At 37.0% G+C, this 25,555-nt stretch overlaps 1 protein-coding gene across 1 annotated transcript; it reads left to right on the plus strand.

Moving 5' to 3' along the window:
* The first annotated feature begins 85 nt into the window (after positions 1–85).
* Positions 86–21,062, plus strand: LOC127171688 (B-cell receptor CD22-like). The gene is made up of 10 exons (XM_051120489.1): positions 86–109; positions 4,980–5,048; positions 5,137–5,475; positions 5,574–5,822; positions 5,897–6,142; positions 19,509–19,763; positions 19,865–20,119; positions 20,218–20,466; positions 20,546–20,621; positions 21,036–21,062. The coding sequence occupies exons 1-10, from the start codon at positions 91–93 to the stop codon at positions 21,037–21,039; spliced, it is 1,761 nt and encodes a 586-aa protein (XP_050976446.1). The 5' UTR covers positions 86–90; the 3' UTR covers positions 21,040–21,062.
* Positions 21,063–25,555: the final 4,493 nt, after the last annotated feature.

The raw sequence follows: 25,555 nt of genomic DNA on the forward strand, positions 1-25,555 counted from the left end.
GTCATATCCTCATGTTAAATATAAGGTGTTGGCCACATAAAAATCCCATTACTGGTTCCATTTTGATCATTTGTAGTGCTGTCACTGGTCATGAGTGTTGGTGAAACAGGTAAGAACATGACTTTATAATTATTCTTTAGACTGATTATCATCAAATCTCTCTCTCTCTCTCTCTCTCTCTCTCTCTCTCTGTGTGTGTGTGTGTGTGTGTGTGTGTGTGTGCTTGTTTTTGCTACATTGTGTGGACCAAATGTCCCCACAAGGATAGTAAAACCTGAAATTTTTGACATTGTGGGGACTGGGCTGTGGTACTATTAAAAATAGTAAATGAAGTTTATCTGAAAATGTAACAATGCAAACATGTTTCCTGTAAGGGTTAGGGTTGGGTTAGGGGATAGACAATACTGTTTAGTCAGTATAAAAACTATAGAAGTCTATGGAAAGTCCCCACAATTCACAAAAACAAACATGTGTGTGTGTGTGTGGTGCAGGGGAGATTGGGGCTAGTTGTCACACACGGAAGTTCTCAGTAATGAAGTTTAAGGTCAAAGGTCCAAGTGTTTTTGTATGTGGTTTACTACAGCTATTCAAAAAGGTCTTGGATTAAAATATTTTGTGTACATTCTGCCCTACATTCTGTAGTTAAAATTCCAGTAACACTTTCACTGGAGTAAAAGTGGAACAATTAGCCATGATGTATACATATAATATTTATTGATTTTAAGTATTCCTGTAGCTCAAACAGTAGAGCACAGCACTAACAACGACCAAAGTCATGGGTTCAAGTTCCATATGATGCACGAACAAATAAAATGCAATGTGAGTTACTTTGGATGAAAGCATCTGTCAAGTGCAAACATGAAAGTAGATGACATGTTGTAAAGTAAATTAAGTTGTGGCTGACTTTTAAAAATCTGTATCTGGTGATTAGATGTGTTTTTTTTTTTTTTTTTTACTGTTCTGATTACTTTATTTCAAAAGTAATTAGTTACATTACTAGTTACATTTTTTTCTGTACATTTTATATCCCATGCTTTATATCCCAGTATAAACGCTCCCGATAAAATATTTGTTATTAAAGCATGAACATTCGCTGTTATTTTTACTAAAAGCAATGGGGCTGCTGCGTGTATGGTTGCAGAATGCACGGCATTTCGAGCGGTGAGTGGATTCTCTGCTTGTCCATTGCATTGCAGACAACTACGGAGCCCCTTAAGGGACATGGTGGTGAAAAAAATCAGAGTGAGTGAAAAAAAAATCAGGGTGGGAGGAAAAATATTTTTCAGATTTTTTTGCGTTCTCTCGCAAAACTTTGCGTTCTCTCGCAAAACTAGTTGAGTTCGGACAAACACTTCCTGTTAACTTTACAGCTTGTAGTGGTTCCTACATTGCACGTTCGCAATTGAGCGACTTATAGGGTTTGATTCTGAACTTGGACTCAAGTAGGCTATTATATAAATACATCAAGGCACGATTTTGGGACATTCTAAAATGTAAAACACTGTAGGACCAAGTTCAGTACACACCTTATATACCAGAATAGCTCAGTATATAAACGTAACCCGCTAAATTGCCTATGAACAGAAAGCTCTAAATTGCATGTTAAGCCTTTTCCTCCCATAAAGAAAACGCGGCTTTATGAAGACGTTGATAAAAAAAGACCAAATATGGAATTATTAAAAATATATCCAATGTACCTTAGCTTAATATAAGAAGACAATGATATAAAAAGCCAACATTTTATGTTTTATTAAAAATAGGCAATTAATGAAGTAATCCATTAAACTAGTGGTTCTCAAACGTTCCAGTAGGTGGCGGCATGTCACTGTCTTAATGAGCAAGGCGTCGCCTCATTCATTCATTCATTCAATAACTAAGCAAATGGTTGTAGTTATGAATGGGTGATTAATCACGGACTCTCCGAATGGTTCAAAGCTGCAGATTAATTCAGAAACGAAACACCGCTGTTGCTTAGAGACACGCCAGTTCTGTTGCGGATTTCGTTGGAACTATTATTATTTCGTTAAATATAACAAACATCATGTGTTTAAAATGTAGGCTACATTTAAAATGTCACTTAATATTACCCTGTTTGTTGAACTGCTATATAAAATAAATGTTGCATTTGCAGTCGTTTGGATATTTCATTCTCCTATTTTAAACACGAAAAACAATAACTCGCCACAGGGTATTTTTCTGTATGGAAGAGAGTTTTTATATTTTTTATATATATTTTTTTACAGTTTTTATATTTCAGCTATTTGATCGCGCCAGCTCCTCGCAGCCTGTTCATTATTAAAATAATACACAGAATCACCCAAACAGATACAAAGTTACACTAGTCAATTTAAATATTCTGTATTAGTCTGTGCCGTACAGCGTGAACACCGGTCCAATCCACTGCGGCACATTTTTGTTCACTATGATTTTTTCATGTCGATATTGGAACGTACAAAACCCGGTTAATTTAATGGTTTAGCTGCAAATACATTGCGAATATGGAAACATTTGGATTTGTGCTGAAGGAGAGCCATACGTGAGCCCATACTTTCAGTTTCGCTTTAAATTATTTATTTTAGTTTATTTATTGCTATAAGCTTATACCTATTATTATATACTGCATTATATTATATTTATTCGTTAAAAATGAATAAGTTACAGTTTTTTGGTTTTGGTTTTTGGTCTGTTCTGAATACGGTTAAATTTAAAGGATTTGCTGTGGAGTGCTAGGCTATGTGTGTTTATAATGTTGGTATTATAACACGCTGTAGGCCTGCTGGTAGTATTATTTCTGAATAAAATGGGACTAATAGGCTACGTGACGTATTTGTTTTATTTTTCCTTTCAAAAACGTATTATTTATTTTTTTTTTTAAACAAGCAGCAAACAAATTAACCATGGTTACTATACTTAAACCACTGTAACTACAAATACTTTATTGAGAGTAATGCTAAGGGTATTAATATTAAATTTTTTATTAGTATGAATAGCATTTATTAATACCGAATTGGGCCTCCGCTGCCACTGTTTTAGTACATTAATCCACATTAAGCGTTTTAGGATTTTCCCAAATCGTGCCTGAAACTATAAGCAATTAAATGACTGTATTTCTATAATAGGCCACTTGAGTTCAAGTTCAGTATAAAACTTATATGAACCGCTCCGTTGTGAACTTACTGAGCTGAGTAAACAGGAAGTGTTTGTCCGAACCCAACCGGTTTTGCGAGAGAACGCAAAAGTTTTGCGAGAGAACGCAAAAATCTTTGCGAGAGAACGCAAAAAAATCTGAAAAATATTTTTCCTCCCACCCTGAATTTTTTTTCACTCACTCTGATTTTTTTCACCACCATGTCCCTTAAGGGGCTCCGTAGACAACATTGTTTAACGCTGCAAACACGTGTTATAAATAGAAACTCTGCCTATGCTTACGCGTGTTAATCGTTTTTGTTTTACATTAGTTGTTCTTGTGCAATAAATGAATAGCAGTTGTATATATATATATATATATATATATATATATATATATATATATATATATATATATATATATATATATGTATATACATATATATATATATATATATATATATATATATATATATATATATATATATATATATATATATATAGTGAAGTTTTTTTGTTTGTTTAATATTCATTGTATTCTATTTTTGCATGTTTCTGTCAAAGACTTTTATTTTGGTGTTGCGTCCTCTGAGAAGGAGGGTTTTATAATTTGAAGGAGGAGAGCAGAGTAGATTGTGGCGGGCACAGAGATTAGTGTTGATCTTTTCCCGAGTTCTAGGCCTTTGCGCAATAAAAATTACTAGTCGTCGGTATTTTCAAGTCTATCAACTTTATTTACATCCACCCACGGGCAGCTAAAACTCCACGCCTTACAATATTATGTTTAGATAGTCACGCAAAACATTTTTTCTATTGCTTCCCGCACCCGCGCTCGCCCATCAAGTCTTGTTCCGCGCCGCTCTCTGTTGCGTCGAGTGCAGTGCAAGTGGATTAGAGACCCACACTGCCGCTGGACTCGACACAGCAGAAAGCGACGCGGGACAAGACTTGATGGGAGAGTGCCGGTGCGGGTGCGGGCGCGGGCGCGGGCAGAGACTCATGTGAAGACAATAGAAGTTGATGCGTTGCCCTCCGCACCCGGTATGTTCTCAAGAAGTTTTGATGTGCCGTATTGCCCTTTCAGGTGTTTTAAATTGTTTATGGAGTATTGCACTTTTGAAAAAGGTTTTCTTCCCCTCTAATTGACAACGCACGATAATGTTCTTGCCTTTGACAGAAATGAACTCAAAATAATTATTGTATTTCCAGCTACAGAACGCGTACTTTCCTCTCTCCATGCTGACTGTTTTCATTGGTAGTATCCGCCTCACAGTCGCTTACCAGTCAAAGTAGTTCTCAGTTAGAGGACGTCGCGTGTGCTAGCCAACACCCTTTTTACAATCTAGATGATAAAACACATTGCGTCTGCAATAAATTACTCCGTTACTAAAAAAATAATCAAATTACAGTAATGCGTTACTGCCCAACACTGGTTGCCAGGGCTGATATATGTTTTGTTTTGGATGTTGGTGTGACTTGCGGTTTTATTATAGCTTAAGCCACAAGACTATCTTGGTCAGCAGCTGCAGGTGGAGCTCGATATATGCACTAGCCAGAAAGAGGAAGTTAAAGGCTTGTGTGCTAACTACTTTGTCCGCACAGAAACCAGTAATAAAAACTCCTATATCCTCAAACAGCACCATCAAAACAGACAGTAAACTAACTCTAATAGTTAGATGTTTACTAAATTTGTCTCATAACATATTACAATTGTACATTAAAAAAAAAAAAAAAAAAAAAAAAAAATATATATATATATATATATATATATATATATAGATAGATAGATATATATATAGATATATATATATATAATACAAAAACAAACTTTAAAACTGTACATTTCTTTGTAGTTGTTGCTATGGTGATGTCAGTCAGAATGGTTTCTCCTCTTCCTCTGATCTTCCTGCTCATGATTCACGGTTTGTGTCTGCAACATGTCAGAAACATTCAAGAGATATTTACATGACATTGGATACCCATTTGTTCACTATAAATTCTGTGTTTCAGGGGTTTCTAGTGCTGATTGGGGTGTGAGTTACAGTCATTCACACATCTGTGCATTAAAGGACTCATCAGTGATAATGAGCTGCACTTATACATACCCTACTGGATATCAGATCAATAAAGTATTCTGGACCAAAACAAATGTTGGAGAGTTTCCAGATCTGTTTGAGGACCCTGAATATAGTCAGAGGCTTCAGTATCTGGGAGATAAACAGCAGAACTGCACCATCAGACTGAATCATGTGACACTGAAAGATTCACTCGAGTACAGTTTCAGATTCACTACTAATGTAACAGAAGGAAGATGGATTGGTAAACCAGGAGTGAGTCTTACTGTCACAGGTGACTTTCATGAGGTTTCACTCTTCTTCTGTGCATTATGTTGAATAATAATGAGTGTGTGACAGCAGCACTAGATATAATGTGTGTGTTGTGTTCAGATCTTCAGGTGGAGTCTCCTGAGAGAGTGACAGAGGGAGATTCAGTCCGTCTGACATGTAAAAGCAGCTGCACTCTGACTGACAGAGCAACATTCATCTGGTACAGAAACTCACAGCCATTAACTGAGAGAAGAGACAGAAACAATGAACTCCTGCTGCTGTCAGTCAGAAGAGAGGATGCAGGCAGATATAGCTGTGCTCTACATGGACACACTTACATCTCTCCTGCTGTTCATCTCAATGTCATGTGTGAGTACAGATTTTTTTTTTTTTTTTTAAATGTTGAGTTTGTGTCTGTAACTACACTTCAATTTTTGTCTAAGATCCTCCAAAGGACATCTCAGTGTCCATCAGTCCATCTGCTGAATTAGTGGAAGGTGATTCAGCGACTCTGATCTGCAGCAGTGATTCAAACCCACCTGCAGAAATCAGCTGGTTTAAGGAGAATCAATCCTCATCTGTTGGATCTGGACAGAGTTTCAGTGCACTACAGAGTGGACGCTTCTACTGTGAGGCTCACAATCAACATGGATCTCAGAGATCAGATGCTGTTACTGTCACTGTTAAAGGTAGAGCAGCTCATTCATGAAGCAGTTGAATGTGTTCAGGTGTTTTACTCTTTTGTCTCTGTTGTAGGACGTCTGGTGATATTGTACATGTCCATTGGAGTGGTTTGTGGAGCTGCAGTTATTATCACAATGTTGCTGATTTGGTAAGATGTGTGTAGTATTTGATCAGAGACAATTTATTGTTTTCTTCACAAATATTGAGAATGAAGGGAAATTTGTTGTCAGACTAAAAGCTGACACATGATCAGAAGTGTAAAATGTTATTGCACAGTTTAGACAAACTAAACAGATTTTCATCTAAAAATATGATCTCACTCAATGTCTTCAAACAGGAGCAGGATGAAAAAGAGAAATGACACACAGGAGTTTCAGGTGAGAAAATGAGTTTGGTTATCAGTGTGTATTGATCAGGTAAATTAACTAGTAAATCAAGAACTGAAAGCTTAAATACAGTCATAGTTATTTATTTATTTATTTATTTATTTATTTATTTTCTATGTTTTTATTCCATGTCAAAGATGAATCATTCCCGACCTCATCATGACAGATGTAAATTTTGTTGTGTTGAGATGAATGAACATGTGTATGCGAATGTAAAGGTAAGTTTTGCTGATGAAATAACTCATATTAATAAGTCATCTTATACTAAGCAGGAATTTGCACTGCATCATTTATTGTTTTAATTCACCTCTTTCTTTCTTTCTTTCTTTCTTTCTTTCTTTCTTTCTTTCTTTCTTTCTTTCTTTCAGGTTAACAGGAAGGGGCCATAGTGTTTGGGAAACATGGCAAAACATTTTATAGCATTTATGTATCGCACGAGTGTGGAGTCCTGAAAAGCAACATAAACTGATACAAAAGTATGTAATCCAATGCAAATGTGTTTTTCCTTTGCAATCTGTACCGTACAGTTTGTTTTCTTGCTTTACTGTAGTAACAGTACTGATAACCTACTTTGCTTTTTACTGTTTAGTTGGTATTAATCTGGTTTGTCCCAGTGATGATATCATACTTTGTGTGGTCTTTGTGCCCCCTGCTGGTGACCATTACCAATGTATTTACTTTCTTTGTAAAATGAAAATGTATCTGTGATTTTAAATGTCAACAAAGTGGCATAAAAAGTAGCTCATATGATTGGTGAGTAATATTTTGATCAAGTCTGAAATATGACAGTTCTGTATTAAGAAGACCTCAGTCAAATTAAAGTGATTATTATTAACTGATAACACCTTGTACTCTGCTGTTGTCCTTAACTATTATTAGCATTTTTTTATTATTATTATTGTTTTTTTTTTTTTTTTTTTTTAATTGAAGGCAGACCACAATGATGTGATTATCAATTAAAATATTAGCCTGCTTACAATACAAAGCTGTTGTGTGGTTTTCAGTCTTTCCTTTGTATTTGTAACAGTGAATTTCCTTTGTTCAGAAAAGTGAATATTTTATTGATCTTGATCAAAAAGGAAGTTTTATCCTTTTTGGGTCTTTCATCTGCCTTGTTTAGTGTTCAGTGTAGACACACTGTTTAAGTGTGCTTAAGTGACACTTGAACTTCCTTTAATATATTCTGAGAACTGCTCTCGGTTGAGTCCCTGAGGTGTAAGATAGCTAAGAGGTGTGAGGCCACCACTTTTTGTTTTGTTTTTTTTTTTTTTTTTTTTCTTTTATCACTATGGCATATGCTTGCTTGAGACTCAAGTAAACTGAGAGTGTTTACTTTCTATGACTTAATTACAATCACCACAATTACTGAACAGACATTTATACTTTCTATTAAAATGGAAAGTAGCCTATTAAAATCCAAAATAATGCCCTGTGAGTGTGTCTCACCAGGTAGTCAAAAGTTCTACACAGACTTGTGATCTTAACGCCCACTTGAACACTTGAGTCAAATACAGGAAACACGTCATGTAAGTAGACAAGTGGTCAAGTGCAAAGACTGCAAGTGTGAATATTTGGACAGGCCTTATGGGTATCTACAGGGTTTGCTGCAGTAAAGATGTGAGCTTAGACAGAGCACCTTAAGGGACATGGTGACAGAAAGTGTTTTTGCACTGTGATGTAAGGAATAGTGAATGAGGGATGATTTTACGAGTGTCACATGATCACACTTAGAAATGCTGCTAGTGCAAACATGGAGTTAAATATATGTTCTATATATCATATATAAGTTAAATACATATATATGAATGCAAAACTGCGTTTATGACAATATTTAGAGTGAGAGACCACAGAATGCAGATGCAACAATTAAGTGACATAAGGCCACTTTTAGAAAAATAAACTTAATAAAAATAACTCATATAATGAGAATCTGAAAACATTCAAAGGAAACATCTGTAACATTCAACACTGTAAAACAAAGTAGTTTCAACTTAAACAAGTAATTGTTCATGCTGCCTTAAAATGTTGTTTACTCAACTCAAATATCCACATTTTCATATAGTACAACTTAACATTTCATGTTGATTAAACTTAGCACAAACAGTTACAGTACTTTTTTTTAAATTTGAAACATGTATTTATTTATTTATTTATTTATTATTATTATTTGTTTATTTATTTTTTTACAGTGAAGTACTTCAGCAGCATGTTTTAAAGTTAATGTTATTTTATTGCCACATTGATGTAATCAAACTTTATCACAAGCAATTATTTTATTGGTTCTATAGAAGAATATGCAAGTAAGTTTGAAAACCTTATAACACAAGCATTTGTATGGACTGATGTAGTTTGTTTCAGTTTAACTTTTATGTCTTTAGTCGGATGTGTTCTCTGTGATGTTGCCCTGTTGCCGTGATAAAACCACCAACGTGAAGTGTTACAAGTAAGACCACATGCTAAAATATAAGGTGCTGACTATGTGTAGATTAAAGTGTGAAAAACGAAGTGCTGCTTTCGTCCTGCTCATTTGTAGTGTTGGTGAAAAAGGTAAGAGCATCATTTACTTATTTTTTTTCTTTAGATTTATATCGATTCTTTGTCATCAATTAGCCCCCGAAGACACAATTCCATTGTTATAGTATTTTGTGTGTGTTTTGGGTTTTGCATGATATATTAAAATGTTTTAAAATAAATGTTTTTTTTTGTTTGTTTGTTTGTTTGGTTTTTTTGTTAGAAAAACTTGCAAAGTTTCACAAAGTAATTGTAGTGTGAATTAAAAGTGTTTTAGCATAAGGTGGCAAAAATGGTAGCATAATGTAACAAAACATTTTATGTAACTAAAATATGTGAATTTGATGTGAAATACAGTATATGCTCTGATTTATTTTGTATTTATTTTTTAGATAAAATATTGAATCATTTATTAGTATATATTATATTATTATGAATACAGCTGTTTATCTTTATAGGACAAAACCAGCCCCAGCATAAAAATAGCACAAACAACCTTTACAATTCTTGTCAGAGCTGATCACCGATCAACAACAAATACAAGCATAAGAAATTATTTCATTTTTGTATTTATATATATATATATATATATATACAGTGGGTACGGTAAGTATTCAGACCCACTTAAATTTTTCACTCTTTGTTATATTGCAGCCATTTGCTAAAATCATTTAAGTTCATTTTTTTTCCTCATTAATGTACACACAGCACCCCATATTGACAGAAAAACAGAATTTTTGCATATTTATTAAAAGAGAAAAACTGAAATATCACATGGTTCTAAGTATTCAGACCCTTTGCTGTGACAGTCATATATTTAACTGAGGTGCTGTCCATTTCTTCGGATCATCCTTGAGATGGTTCTACACCTTCATTTGAGTCCAGCTGTGTTTGATTATACTGATTGGACTTGATTAGGAAAGCCACACACCTGTCTATATAAGACCTTACAGCTCACAGTGCATGTCAGAGCAAATGAGAATCATGAGGTCAAAGGAACTGCCTGAAGAGCTCAGAGACAGAATTGTGGCAAGGCACAGATCTGGCCAAGGTTACAAAACAATTTCTGCTGCACTTAAGGTTCCTAAGAGCACAGTGGCCTCCATAATCCTTAAATGGAAGACGTTTGGGACGACCAGAACCCTTCCTAGAGCTGGCCGTCCAGCCAAACTGAGCTATCGGGGGAGAAGAGCCTTGGTGAGAGAGGTAAAGAAGAACCCAAAGATCACTGTGGCTGAGTTCCAGAGATGCAGTCGGGAGATGGGAGAAAGTTGTAGAAAGTCAACCATCACTGCAGCCCTCCACCAGTCGGGGCTTTATGACAGAGTGGCCTGACAGAAGACACATGAAAGCCCGCATGGAGTTTGCTAAAAAACACCTGAGGGACTCCAAGATGGTGAGAAATAAGATTCTCTAGTCTGATGAGACCAAGATAGAACTTTTTGGCCTTAAATCTGAGCAGCATGTGTGGAGAGAACCAGGCACTGCTCATCACCTGTCCAATACAGTCCCAACAGTGAAGCATCGTGGTGGCAGCATCATGCTGTGGGGCCGAAGGTTTACCTGGGCCGAAGGTTTACCTTCCAACAAGACAATGACCCTAAGCACACAGCTAAAATAACGAAGGAGTGGCTTCACAACAACTCCGTGACTGTTCTTGAATGGCCCATCCAGAGCCCTGACTTAAATCCAATTGAGCATCTCTGGAGAGACCTAAAAATGGCTGTCCACCAGCGTTTACCATCCAACCTGACAGAACTGGAGAGGATCTGCAAGGAGGAATGGCAGAGGATCCCCAAATCCAGGTGTGAAAAACTTGTTGCATCTTTCTCAAAAAGACTCATGGCTGTATTAGATCAAAAGGGTGCTTCTACTAAATACTGAGCAAAGGGTCTGAATACTTAGGACCATGTGATACTTCAGTTTTTCTTTTTTAATAAATATGCAAAAATTCTGTTTTTCTGTCAATATGGGGTGCTGTGTGTACATTAATGAGGAAAAAAAAAATGAACTTAAATGATTTTAGCAAATGGCTGCAATATAACAAAGAGTGAAAATTGTAATGGGGTCTGAATACTTTCCGTACCCACGTATATATTATGTGTGTGGTTGCATAAAATTATAAATTATTTAATCTTTAAGGCATGTTTTGTACAGGTCTGCTAGTTGATACCGACCATTAGTAGAGCAGGATTGTATGAGTTTTTATTATGTGTATAAGTTGCTCTTAGTGTTGTTGATTGGGGCTTTGCAATGGGCAGAAAACGAAAGTTAAGTGCATTTGTGCTAAACTATCTTAACCACAACCTTTCTGAGTCTGACTAGACCTCAACAAACACCAATGTCTAATCAGACAATGAACTAATAGCGATTACATGTTTACTCTTACAAATTACAGTAAAACAAGTTTAAAAAAAAAAAAAAAACTTAAAATAAACCAATTCATGACAGCTAAAATAAGCCACTGTTCAACTTTTGTAGGTGTTGCTATGGTGATGTCAGTCAGAATGGCTCCTCCTCTTCCTCTGATCTTTCTGTTCATGATTCACAGTGAGTTGCTGCAACTTTCAGAAACACTCATAGAAATTTTGCATGAAGTTTTTCCCACTGATGTCCATGATGAAAAAGCTGCTGCTATTTTGTTTACTACATGAATGCTGTGTTTCAGGGGTTTCTAGTGCTGATTGGGGTGTGAGTTACAGTCATTCACACATCTGTGCACTAAAGAACTCATCAGTGATGATGAGCTGCAATTATACATACCCTAGTGGACATCAGATCAAGAAAATGTTCTGGACCAAAAACACTGTAAAGGGTGTAGAGCCTCCAGATCTGTCTGAGGATCCTGAATACAGCCAGAGGCTTCAGTATCTGGGAGATAAACAGCAGAACTGCACCATCAGACTAATTAATGTGACACACCAGGATTCACACAAGTATTATTTCAGATTCATTACTGATAAAGAAAATGGCAAATGGACTGGTAAACAAGGAGTGTCTCTTATTGTCACAGGTGACTTTTCATGAGGTTTCACTCTTCCTCTGTGCATTATGTTGAATAATAATGAGTGTGTGACAGCAGCACTAGATATAATGTGTGTGTTGTGTTCAGATCTTCAGGTGGAGTCTCCTGAGAGAGTGACAGAGGGAGATTCAGTCCGTCTGACATGTAAAAGCAGCTGCACTCTGACTGACAGAGCAGCATTCATCTGGTACAGAAACTCACAGCCATTAACTGAGAGAAGAGACGGAAACAATGAACTCCTGCTGCAGTCAGTCAGAAGAGAGGATGCAGGCAGATATAGCTGTGCTCCACATGGACACACTTACATCTCTCCTGCTGTTCATCTCAATGTCACGTGTGAGTACAGATCCATCAGTTCTTTTTAATAATTTTTGAGTGTTTATGCAGTGCTCCACTGGAGCCAAGCCTCATGTGTGGTCCCCATGTACCATTTTTGTAATACAGTGAAATGTCTCAAAACAGTAAAAAATAATCTGATGAACTCCAAACTCATTGGAGTGTCAGATTCTGCAGATTCTTTACAAACCGTAACATTGCGCCACCCGGTGGTTATTTATTTATTTATTTAATTTTACATGTAGTTTGTATGACTGCCTGCCATAGCTACGCTTTAAAGAATGTCATGGACAGCAGTTGTAATTCACTTTTGATATTTTTCGTCACAACATAATTAGTTTGATGCACTTTTCATTGCATGTTTCAAATTTATATACACTGTAACGAATTGCTGTAAAAATTACAGCAATATTTTACAGTAGTGGGCTGTATTTCTTATAATACAGCATATTGCTGTAAACCGCAAAGCACTCTGGGGTCACGTGGTGGTTTGCCTCAAAAGTACAGCATATTGCTGTAAATTTCAAATCTGCAGAGGCGGGCTTTTCTTCAACGGTCGACATTAGGGAGCAGCAAGAAGAACGATTCATAACTGTGGTAAGTGACGTATTTCAGTTTTTATTTTCCATGTTTGGTAACTGCAGTATTATATTAAGATGTCTACATTCGCGGTAACCGGAGATTAACGAATCCTCCGTCCGCGGGGCGCGAGGGAGACTTCTACCAGGTTTAAGCAGTGCGGTCGCGGGAGGATTTCACAGGTTCCTCGGCCTTATTGCGGCTACAGGCGGAAAATCTCTGGGTTCCTACGTTAAGAATTGCACGGTTCATTGACAACAGTTGTGATTCATGGGAACGTCGTGTTGTTCAGCACACTTTCTCGCTAGCATTTTATGATGTAAATCAAATTTGCACAGGCAGTCATCTGCTAACACGGGTGCCGAAACGCGTGACGTTCGTAAAAGTCTTGCAACTCGCGGTCATCCCGGTCACGGAGGATCAGTGTATGTCACGTAAACTCTGTCAAAATTGTCTCTCTCAAAATTGTCTCTCTCAAATTGTCAAAAGCCCCTGATCTTTTGGAATATGTTGCACTTAAAATAAAATAGGTTGTATAACATTTATTTTGTTATCCAAGTACTTAAAATTCGCCTGTCCATAATGAAAAGCAGTCTGGTTGTGATAGATTACCGCTTACATCATGCGCATTCCACTTAAGGCAGCTTTTGTGTCGGGTATTTAAATAGTCAGCTGTTCAGCAGTACCTGTTTCTACCGGCAGGTGGGACTGTTGTCAGACGGCAAGTGTTAAAAAAAATCCCGCCACTGCACTGTCGTCATTCATTCATTATTTTGAGGAGCAGATGAGGTAATAATACAACTGTTCCGCGAAACTGAATAGTAGATGAAGCTTAATATTTGTTTTCACAGTCTAAAATGTGTGTAGTTTTGGTGAAATAAAATAACTGTAATCAATAAATTGTGCGTCATATTAATGTAAATAACGCGCATTATTTAGAAGAAAAACGTAAATTGTACTAGCTTGCTAGATATGATATAGATATCTAGACATATTTATCTAGATATGATATAGTCAGTCACATCTGTTACTGTAATAGTTAAATCAGAAATGGTTGGCTTAGGCTATAGCTTGCTACACCTCATTAGCGTTGTCAAAAATTTAGATTTTTCGATACTATTAAAAGTGACTACTGAAAAGAGAATTGTTCAATACATGTCTTTATGAGTTCACAGTTTATCCAGAATTATGCTCTAGTTGGTAATTTACCAATATGTAATGTAACCAAATTATCTGTAATTTCTCCCATCACCCACTTTTAAACTCTATTTTAAAGAGATCAAGCATCAAAGATGTGGTCAGTGAGGGTCAGGATCCAGAAGGTACTCACCGCTCGCAATCCAATGGTAAATCAGTATGCTAAGTAATAACAATTAACCTAAAGCTTAGACCCAAGTCATTAACTTGCAGTTAAAATTTTCATATTGATGTGTATTGATGACTAATAGTATATTACCAAACCCTCACCAAATATTTACTGTGGTGGTTTCAAGAGGAAAAAAAAAAACACTAAGAAAATTATATACAGTGCCTTGCGAAATTATTCATATCCCTTCATTTTTTTCTAGGGGTGCTCCAATCGATCGGCTACCGATCATTATCGGCCGATAATCCCTTGGGGATGTTTGATCGGCGGTCTCTAAAAAGGCAGATCGCATAAACCGATCTAAAGCTGATGACGCGCCTGCCGTGAGAGGTTTGGTACGACATGCAGCGGCATGATCAGGCGCTTTTCGGCGCGGGTAAAACAATTATAATGCTGAGATACAATTCATATTTCTTCATTAAATAACTTATAAAGTAATTTGAAAACCTTATGTGAGCCGTAATTTCACAAACAGCGCGAGTGAATGACCACGCACTCTGTCTTTCTCTCTCGAAAGTGCGCAAATGACTTTAAATCACAACATCGCGTCTGACAGCAAACTGCACAGTCGACACAGGAATTGTTACTTGCAGAATAGAATCAGTGTCACATCATCACTAAAGTTTGTAAACTGCATTTCTTTTTAATTCTTTCCAGTGTTTAACCATTAAGGGCTCGCGCTTTCTCCTGGAGACTGGGCGCTCATGCACACTTGAAGCGTAAACGCATAACGCCACGTTCACATACCTCCGTTTGCAGTGCGTATTTTTTTTTTTTCCATTTTCATGCTAACGGATTAAAGCGTTCAAGCTCAAGATGCACACGGTTGCAGTCTAGTAGTGCGTTCCAGGAGTGGTGTATCTGCAGCAGTGTAGAGATGGTTTCCGCACGGAGTCTGTGCTGCACGCGCAGAATTAAAGTGACAGCACATTGTTTGCGGTAAATATAAAGAATGTGTATTGATGGTAATATATTGATTGATGGTAATATTTTTTTTTTTCTCCCCTCCACCCCTCAAATTAAAAAAAAAAAAAAAAAAAAAAAAACCTCCTCTCTCTCAAAACAAACAAACAACAAAACAAAAACATCAGGCCCTGAATAAGTGTCTAAACATCCTGATTGGAGTATCTCTATAAATAATTCTAAATGATTAATAGGAGGCTTTAAAAAGATGGTATCGGTGATCGGATCGGCAGATACAGCTTCCTGTGATCGGCGATCGGTGATCGGTCTCAAAAAAGCCCGATCGGAGCACCTCTATTTTTTTCACATTTTGTTATGTTGCTGCCTTATGTTAAACTACTTTAAATTACTTTTTCCCCACATCAATCTACACTCCCTGCTCCATAATGGCAACGCAAAAAATAGGTTTTTAACATTTGTGCAAATTTATTAAAAATAAAAAACTGAAAAGATCCCGTTGCATAAGTATTCATACCCTTTTCTGGGACACTCGAAATTTATCTCAGGAGCATTCATATTGCTTCTAGATGTTACTACACTTCGAGTGGAGTTAAACTGTGGCAAATTCATTTAAATGAGTATGATTTAGAAAGCCACACAGCTCTCAGAAAAGGTCTAACAGCTGAAAATGCATATCAGAGCAAAAACCAAGTCCTGAGGTCAAGATAACTGCCTGTAGAGCTCAGTGACAGACTTGCGTTAAGGCAATGATCTAGGGAAGAGTTCAGAAAAAAATCCGCTGCATTGAAGGTTCACAGAAGCATTATCCATAATGGAAGACAACTGGAACAACTAGGACTCTAGAAAATGCCAGCCCCCATCCAAGCGGACAGAGCTTGAGAGGTGAAAAGGTGAGGCAAAGAATGGCAGATAATTGCCAAATGCAGATGTGCAAAGCTTGTCACATCATACCCAAAAAGACTTGAGGCTGTAAAGGTGCTTCAACTATGTACTGAGTTAAGGGTATGAATACTTATGCAATGTACTTATTTCAGTGCTTTATTTGTAATAAATCTAAAATTTGCAAATCTGGTTTTTGCTTTGTCATTATTATGGTGTATGGAGTGTAAATTTTACAAATGTATCTGCCTTGCAAATAATCCATGAGTTGGTGGGAGGCAGCGGGGTGTAGTAGGGCTGTTTTTTTGGGGGGGTACTTCTTAGGGGCGAAGCCCCTTATCTCTTCTGACCCTAGCAACGCCCCTGGTTTAAAGAATGAGTTAATTCAGCCCATCTTTCTGTCTGGCCTTTTCGCAGCATATATTCACTTCGGAGTAACCTTACCAGGAGGAGACAGACGGTGATTTGGAGTCATTCAAAGGTAATGTTTGCATTCTAAGAATTTGAATACTTGCATTTTACATGTAGATATGTTAGAATATGTTTCTCAATTCCAGAATGGGATGATTTTTTTAAGGGAGAATGATTCAGATATCTCAAAAGCTTAAACTAATGTGAATTACATATTGTCTGTTTCCTGACTGTTTTGTAGGTATTTGAAAGGAACAAAGACGTTAAAAGGAAAAGTTCCATCTAAAACCACAGGGCAAATGGCACAGAAGAAACCAGCTGAAGTGCACCCAAGTTGCCACTCTTCTTTGCAAAGTGAAGGATTTTTTTAGCAGAATTTCTGAAATGTAAGAAGTTCATACACACCAATATCCCCTTTTTCCTTTTATTATATTATTTTATTATCTACACTGCCATTAAGAAGTTTGGGATTAGAAAGATTTTTTTTTTATGTAGTGTTTTTGTTTATTTTTTTCCTGTTTAGTTTTGGGGGGGCGCTGTTGTGTGTATTTGCGGGAAAACAGGAAGTTATTTAAGGAAGTTTGGTAAGGATGCGCTCTCTCTCTCGCTTGCTCTCGCTTTCTCTCGCTCGCTCACTCTTCCCATTGTCGCAACGCGCGCGGTGCGTTGCGCTGCCGTGAGTATGTCGGAAACATGATTCAACTGCTTGGTTGCTGAACCCGCTTAAGTTTTACACTTTGTCACCGTGCACAAGTTGGTGGTGTTTAATGCGGAGTTATAGAATCGAGGATGCCGGTTCTTAGTTCGGAGAGAACTAGTTTTGTCTTTATGCGGGTCATGTAAAGCGTGTTTGGAGAGAGGATCGTTCTCTTAGAGAGCAGCATGTGAGCGATCTTTTTGCTGAACTTGAAAAGTGCGTGGTTAATACACCAATATAGCGTGTTACAAGCGGCAACTGTTTATTTATTTATTTATTTATTTTTTGAGCGCTCCAGTTAAAGATTTTGTTTGTTTGTTTGTTTGTTTTTTTGATGCAATGTAAATATTGGGATTTCTTTATTGTGTGTTAATCTTCCGGCCCAGTAGTCCAACGGGTGAAATGTACCTGTTCTAAAGTGCATATGTTGAAGTCTACTATAAAGTGCATATGTTGAAGTATATCGTGCATATATTGAAGTCTACTATGATGTGCATATATTGAAGCCTACTATGTGCATATGTTGAAGCCTACTATAAAGTGCATATGTTGAAGTATATCGTGCATATATTGAAGTCTACTATGATGTGCATATATTGAAGCCTACTATGTGCATATGTTGAAGCCTACTATAAAGTGCATATGTTGAAGCCTACTATAATGTGCAAATGTTAAAGACTGATATAAGTACATGTGATGAAGTCAACAATAATGTGCTTGTGTAGAGACTTTGTAAAATGAATGGACTGAATGGACTAAAATCTTATTTCTCCTTGGAGTTTTGTGGATTGGTCTATGTGGATCCTGAAATAGTTCACCCGTTGTTGTTTTGTGTAGGGTATTAAAAGGTATTGTTCCTGGGCCTGGAGGTTCTGTTTTTTTGTTAGTTGAATGAGTTAATTAGAATGAGCTTCAAATCATTGTTTGGTTGTTTTTGATTAAATTAGCAAATTTACCTGCATTGTGACATTGTAAAATGATTTAACTATTGTGGTGGTTTTTTTTTTACCCCTGGCGCCCGAACCTTATATTGCAACGCCAAATTCCTGACCGTATCATTGTTTTGTAAAAAATATCTAATGTATTTTCCTCTTTGTTCTTTTTCAATTTTTTTAGCCACTCATTGCATCCTGGGATGGGACAGCGTCTGGAGCCGAACTGTTCTCTTTTTTTTTTTTTTTTTTTTTTTTTTTTTTAATCAGAAGCTTTGTTGGACTCACTTGGGACCTTGTTGTTTTGCCATGTTCTGAAAATTCATCACTGTCATTGTGGTATTTGGAACAATTTAATTATGACTGTGTTGGTTAACTTGATGTTAGTAAAACTTTGACTCAATGTTGGTAAAACTTCAACATAAAGTTAAGGGTAATATATGTTTCAAGTAAATATTTATTTTGGAATTCAAAATAATACTAAATGCACTGCTCTATGACATTAATTTCATGCAAATTTGAGAGTCATATGTTAAATAAAATTTGATCTGTTTTTCAAGATTAAGATGTGTCAAATTATTATTATTATTTTAAATATTAGGTGCACTACGTTTCACACTATACAACACTTTATGCAGTTAAATATTGTTTAAAGCTTATACAGTTAATGAATTGTTTAAATTGCCAGTCATTAATATTCAGCAATCTGGAAAATGTATACTGCATATATAGAATACACAAAAATAAAGTAGTTTACTGTAAAAAAAAAAAAAAAAAAACACAGCAATGTAAAAAATACAGTTATTTGCTGTAATCAGGAAATACAGAATAATGCTGTAAATTTAAATTACAGCAGCGCTGCTGTAAAAATTACAGTAACCGTACAGTACAGTAACTGTAAAATTTACAGGAATTTTTTTACAGTGTAGGTAAGGGGAAAAAAAAAGCCCAGTCATAGAGTGGATTAATATAGTAGAAAGACGGAGAGAGAGATAAATTACCCCTCAAAAAGTAAGTAGAAGTAATTATTTCGTGACCGCAAAAAGAGTATTATGAATGTGTATAGTATGAATGTAATCTGAAGGTACTACATTCGCGATGTTGTTTCAAATGTCCTATGTTTCCGCTAAAGTTAGTTTCACCGGAGCAACGGCAAACAAACAGTAAACGATGTAATGCGCTTAGCCTTTTTTAGATGTAGGGGCGTTTACATTTTAAAAACACATGATGACAACTAGCCGAAAAACAGACAGTCATTTACATGCTTGTAAATTATATGTAAATTGTATGTTTGGAAGTACACATTTTATTTTTGTCCTCTTTAGATGCACCACAACGTGTCTCCGTGTCCATCAGTCCATCTGGTGAAATAGTGGAGGGAGATTCAGTGACTCTGACCTGCAGCAGTGATTCAAACCCACCTGCAGAAATCAGCTGGTTTAAAGGAAGAAAGTTTGTAGCATCTGGAAGAATCTACAGCATCTCAAAGATCAGCTCTGATCACAGTGGAGAATACAAGTGCAAGTCCAGAAATAAACATGGAGAGAAATACTCTGATGCTGTGACTTTAAACGTCTTGTGTGCGTCTATGATGGTTCATTAACTGTGACATTAAATCTTCGAAGCATCTGTGATGTCAAATTTAATATGATTGTTAATTATTTTTATGTATTTATTTTAGATCCTCCCAGGAATGTCTCAGTGTTCATAAATGGATTTGGTGAAATAGTGGAGGGAGATTCAGTGACTCTGACCTGCAGCAGTGATTCAAACCCACCTGCAGAAATCAGCTGGTTTAAAGGAAGAAAGTTTGTAGCATCTGGAAGAATCTACAGCATCTCAAAGATCAGCTCTGATCACAGTGGAGAATACAAGTGCAAGTCCATCAATAAACATGGAGAGAAATACTCTGATGCTGTGACTTTAAACATCATGTGTGAGTTAATGATGGTTCACTAACTGTGATATCAAATTCCCTAAATATCAGTATGATTGTAAATTATATAAATCTTTTTGTTTGTTTCTTTGACTTAGACCCACCCAGGAATGTCTCAGTGTACATAAATGGATCTGGTGAAATAACAGAAGGTGATTCAGTGACTCTGATCTGCAGCAGTGATTCAAACCCACCTGCTCTGAACTTCAGCTGGTTTAAGGAGGATGAATCCTCATCTGTTGGATCTAGACAGAGTTTCAGTGCACTACAGAGTGGACGCTTCTACTGTGAGGCTCACAATCAACATGGATCACAGAGATCAGACGCTGTTACTGTCACTGTTAAAGGTAGAGCAGCTCATTTACTCTTTCTAAAGTGAAGCAAATGAATGTGTTCAGGTGTTTTACTCTTCTGTGTCTGTTGTAGGACGTCTGGTGATATTGTACATGTCCATTGGAGTGGTTGGTGGAGCTGCAGTTATCATCACGATGTTGCTGATTCGGTACGATGTGTGTAGTATTTGATCACAGGTTAACCTCATTTATAACTTTCAGTAAAGGGGAAACAAATAGTGGTCATGGTAACTTTCTATAAATATTCATTTTGTTGGAAGATTTTATTTTAGGATCACAATTTCTTTGGTATTGACCAATAACATATTATCAAATGCATCGGAGGTCAATATTGTTTTAATACAACATATTAATTCTGTACTCTTTTATGTAACCTATTTATTATAATATATTATACTATATTATACTCAGGTGAGAAAAATGAGTTTAGTAATCAACAGTCTCATCAGTAAATGAACTAGTAACTAAAAGTCTGAATGCAGTTGTGACTGTATATATTGATATTATAAGCATTAGTTATTTATGTTGTCTCTACATTTGTTCCTGTTTCTTAAATGTCAAAGATGAATCTTTCCGGACCTGATTATGACAGACGTTCAACATCTGATGTTGAGTCACATGAACCTTTGTATGGGAATGTAAAGGTAAGTTGTTGTTATAGTCTGTTGATGTGAACACTAATGCCATTATTATAGGTGACCTAATAGTTATCAAATGTTTTTTTTTTCTCCAATTTTCTATCTATTTTTTTTTTCTATAATGCCAAGATGAATCATTCCAAACCTTGTGATACTGAGATGACTGAACCTGTGTATGAGAATACAACAGTAAGTGTTTCCACTCATTGTCCTGAATATCAGTTTCACTCTGAATGTTTATTGACTAAGTATATTGTTCAGAAAATATAATTTACTGTTCAAAATCAAGTAATTCAAGTCCTTTTATACTGACCAGATAGCTGAAGTATATGATGTTTTAATGTATTAATTTACTTCCTTTCTTTCAGCGTGTCACGCCGTAGTGTTTGGGACACGTGTCAAAACATTTTACAGCCTTTTTCTGTCTCTCTGTCAGAATGATTGATAGTAGTTTTTTGATTTACATAAATTAATTTAGCAGTTAGTTTCATCCAAAGTGACCTAAAAATATTAAAGTTGTTGTAATTCTATTTGACTGTAGTAAAGCATAAACATATTGTATGAATTAGTAGGAAAACAATTCAATCTTCATTTACAACAATCAAAAACTACATCTAAAAACTAATATAATCATATAAGATCTCTTTGTATTAAAGTTTTACATATTATGTCTATTCAGTGTTTAAAATATATTATGTATATTGCCCTTTTATTAAACTGTATTGTAGTACTGCAGCTTGTGATTACAGTGTTTCCTGTGTATTTATATGTGTTTGATCAGCAGATGTGTGCAGCGTTCAGAACATTGGAGTCAGACATCACATACTCTCGAGTATGGAATCCTGTTTCCACTGAATAAAAAAAATAAATGAAAAATATTTAAAAAGTTATTGCAACTTTTTATCTCACAATTCTGACTTTTTTTCTCAGAATTGTGAGATATAAACTTGCAATTGTTAACATATCAGTCTTTTTTTTCTCCTCAGAACTGGACTTTATAACTCGCAATTGTGAGTTTGTATCTCATAATTCTGACTTTTTTTCTCAATTACAAAAGCCGCAATTACCTTTTTATTTTTAATTCAGAATCAGAATTAGCTTTATTCGCCAAGTGTGCGCAAACACACAAGGAATTTGTTGTGGTTTTTTAAGGTGCTCCTGGTACATACATACATACATACATACATACATACATACATACATATATACAACATTTAAATAAAATAAAAACTTAAAAATAAATAATAATGTATGAATCTGGAACAGATAATTTATGTACAGATGTGTGCATTATTTTCTCTATATACAGCTATATAAATAAGAGATGTGTAAGAGTATTTACATAATAATACTACAGAAGTTTACATAATAATACTATAGAAAGAGACAATAATTAGAAATGAAGAAAGAAATACAGAAATGAATTGTAGAACCCAGGTAATGATTCTTGGTTATCTGTTTAAGCTGGAGATGGCATTTGGGAAAAAGCTGTTTTTATGTCTAGATGTTTTAGTGCTCAGGGATCTGTAGCGTCTGCCTGAGGGGAGAAGTGCAAACAGGTTGTGTCCGGGGTGAGAATGGTCTTGGATGATGTTTCCTGCCCGTTTCTTTACTCTGGAGATGTATAAGTCCTGAAGGTTGGGCAGGTGCACACCAATGATCCTTTCTGCTGTCCTAACAGTCCGTTGCAGTCGTCTTATATCTGATTTTGGCTGCCCCAAACCAGACAGTTACAGAAGAGCACAGAACTGACTCATTGACAGCAGAGTAAAACTGTGTCATCAGTGCCTGTTGTAGATTGAACTTTTTCAGTTGATGAAGAAAGTACAACCTCTGCTGGGCTTTTTTCACAATTGAGTCAATGTGAATGTCCCACTTCAGGTCCTGGGAGATGTTAGTTCCTAGGAACTTGAATGAGTCCACTGCAGCCACAGTGCTGTTCATGATGGTGAGAGGGATGAGTGCAGGGGGCTTTCTCCGAAAGTCCACCGTCATCTCTACAGTTTTGAGTGTGTTGAGCTCCAGGTTGTTGTGACTGCACGAGAGAGACAGCTGCTCAACCTCCCGTCTGTAAGCAGATTCGTTGCCATCCCGGATGAGACCGATGACTGTGGTGTCATCTGCAAACTTCAGAAGTTTAACAGAGGGGTCTTTAGAGGTGCAGTCATTTGTATAGAGGGAGAAGAGCAGTGGGGAGAGAACGCAGCCCTGGGGAGCTCCAGTGCTGATGTTGCAGGTGCTGGATGTGAGTTTTCCCAGCCTCACTAGCTGCTGCCTGTCTGTCAGGCTGGTGATCCACTGACAGATGGAGGTGGGCACAGAGAGCTGTGACAGTTTAATCTGAAGGATATCTGGAATGATGGTGTTGAAAGCAGAGCTGAAGTCCACAAAAAAGATCCTTGCATAGGTCCATGGTTTGTCCAGATGTTGAAGGATCTAGTGCAGTCCCATATTTACTGCATCATCCACAGACCTGTTTGCTCGGTAAGCAAACTGCAGGGGGTCCAGCAAGGGTCCAGTAATGTCCTTCAAGTAGGCCAACACCAGTCTCTCAAATGACTTCATGACCACAGATGTTAAAGCAACAGGTCTGTAGTCATTAAGTCCTGTGGTTTTTGGTTTCTTGGGTACAGGGATGATGGTGGAACATCTGAAGCAGGATGGGACTATACACAGCTCCAGGGATCTGTTGAAGATCAATGTGAAGATGGATGATAGCTGGACAGCACAGGCTTTAAGGCAGGCTGGAGAGACACCGTCTGGGCCTTTGGCTTTCCTTATCTTCTGCTTCCTGAAGACTTTGCAAACATCACCTTTACAGATCTTAAGGGCAGGCTGAGAAACAGTAGGGGGATGGAGGGGCAGGGTGTTGATGGCTGTGTTGTGGGACAGTCGGGGTGGGTGTAGGGTGTCAGACCAGTCTTTTGTTTTTCAAACCTGCAGTAAAACTCATTCAGGTCATCAGCCAGTTGTTGATTGGCCTCAGTGCTGGGGGACGGGCTCTTGTAGCTGGTGATGCCTCTCAGGACGTTCCACACTGATTTAGAGTCATTTCTTGAAAGCTGTTTTTTTTAGCTTTCCTGAGTAGTTTAACTTTGCCACTCTAATCTCCCTATTCAGTGTGTATTTGGCCTGTTTGTACAAGGCTTTGTCCCCACTCCTGTAGGCGTCCTCTTTGGCCTGGCGAAGCTGTTTGAGTTATCTTGCATGCGCATCAGGAGGAATGTACACACTCACCAGAATAAACGAGGAAAACAGTGAATAAAAAGGCTTACAGTTAATAAAGATAGCTTCCAAGTTTGGGCAACACATCTTACTTAAAACCGTCACGTCTGTACACCATCCTTCATTGATATAAAAACATAATCCACCGCTTCTCGTTTTCCCCGATGACTCGGTGACGCGGTCTGCTCTGATCAGCTGGAAGCCTGTTAGATGAAGCGCGCTGTCCGGAATGGTTCCGTTTAGCCAGGTTTCCGTGAAGCAAAGCGCAGCAGAGTTTAAAAAGTCCTTGTTTGTGCAGGTGAGGAGTTGTAGTTTGTCTGATTTATTTGCAAGGGAGCGGAGATTCGCCAGATGAATACTCGGCAACGGAGTCCTAAAACCGCGCTGTTGGAATTTCACGAGCGCGCTGGCGCGTTTTCCTCGCTTGCGTCGCTTGGAGCGCTTGTATAGGAACGCAGCCCCTCCGACTAAAATGTCCAGTAAGACATCTGAATGTTCAAACGTTGGCAAAAAGTTATCTGGTGTGCAATTTCTTATGTCCAAGAGCTTGTTTCTTGAGAAGCTGATCGGAAAAATGTTGCTTAAGACAGGACAAACAAACAAAAACAGAAAAAGTACGAAGGAGCAACAAACTGAGGCAGCCATCCGCAGCGCCATCTTGATCTGCTTCAATTCAGTGGCGGAAACAGGCTTACATACTTCCATACTCTAGGTATTTTTTAAAAAAAAATAATTACTTCACAACTGCAAAAAGAGTATGTTCTATATAGTATGAATGTGTGTTGAGTGTAGTATGAATGTAATCTGGATGTAGTACCGTCACCATGTTGTCATTGTCACGTGACCTACCAGCGTCGATAACATAGGAAAGAAAGAGGAAGTGTCGTAAGGTGAATCCCAGTTGTTGCAAAAACGCAGTGACGTCCCTTATAAAACTTTTTTTTTTTTTTTTTTTTTTTTTTTTATGATAAGTCTAAAATTTGTTCAGTCAAAAACTTTTTAGTATATAACATGTTAAAAATTAGTCCTATATCTTTAGATCCTCAGAGGTCCTCATTGTGCGGTGAGTAAATCATTTTACAAAATTATTAAAAAAGTTTAATTTCACACATCACTAATAAATTAGTAAGCTTGTGAATCAATACATGCAGGTTAGAAATGTGTCCGAGTGTAATCTGGGTATTGGACAGGTGATTGTTATTATATTGCTAAAATATGTG

This window comes from Labeo rohita, chromosome 1 (assembly GCF_022985175.1).
Source record: "Labeo rohita strain BAU-BD-2019 chromosome 1, IGBB_LRoh.1.0, whole genome shotgun sequence".
NCBI classification, from domain to species: Eukaryota; Metazoa; Chordata; class Actinopteri; order Cypriniformes; family Cyprinidae; genus Labeo; species Labeo rohita.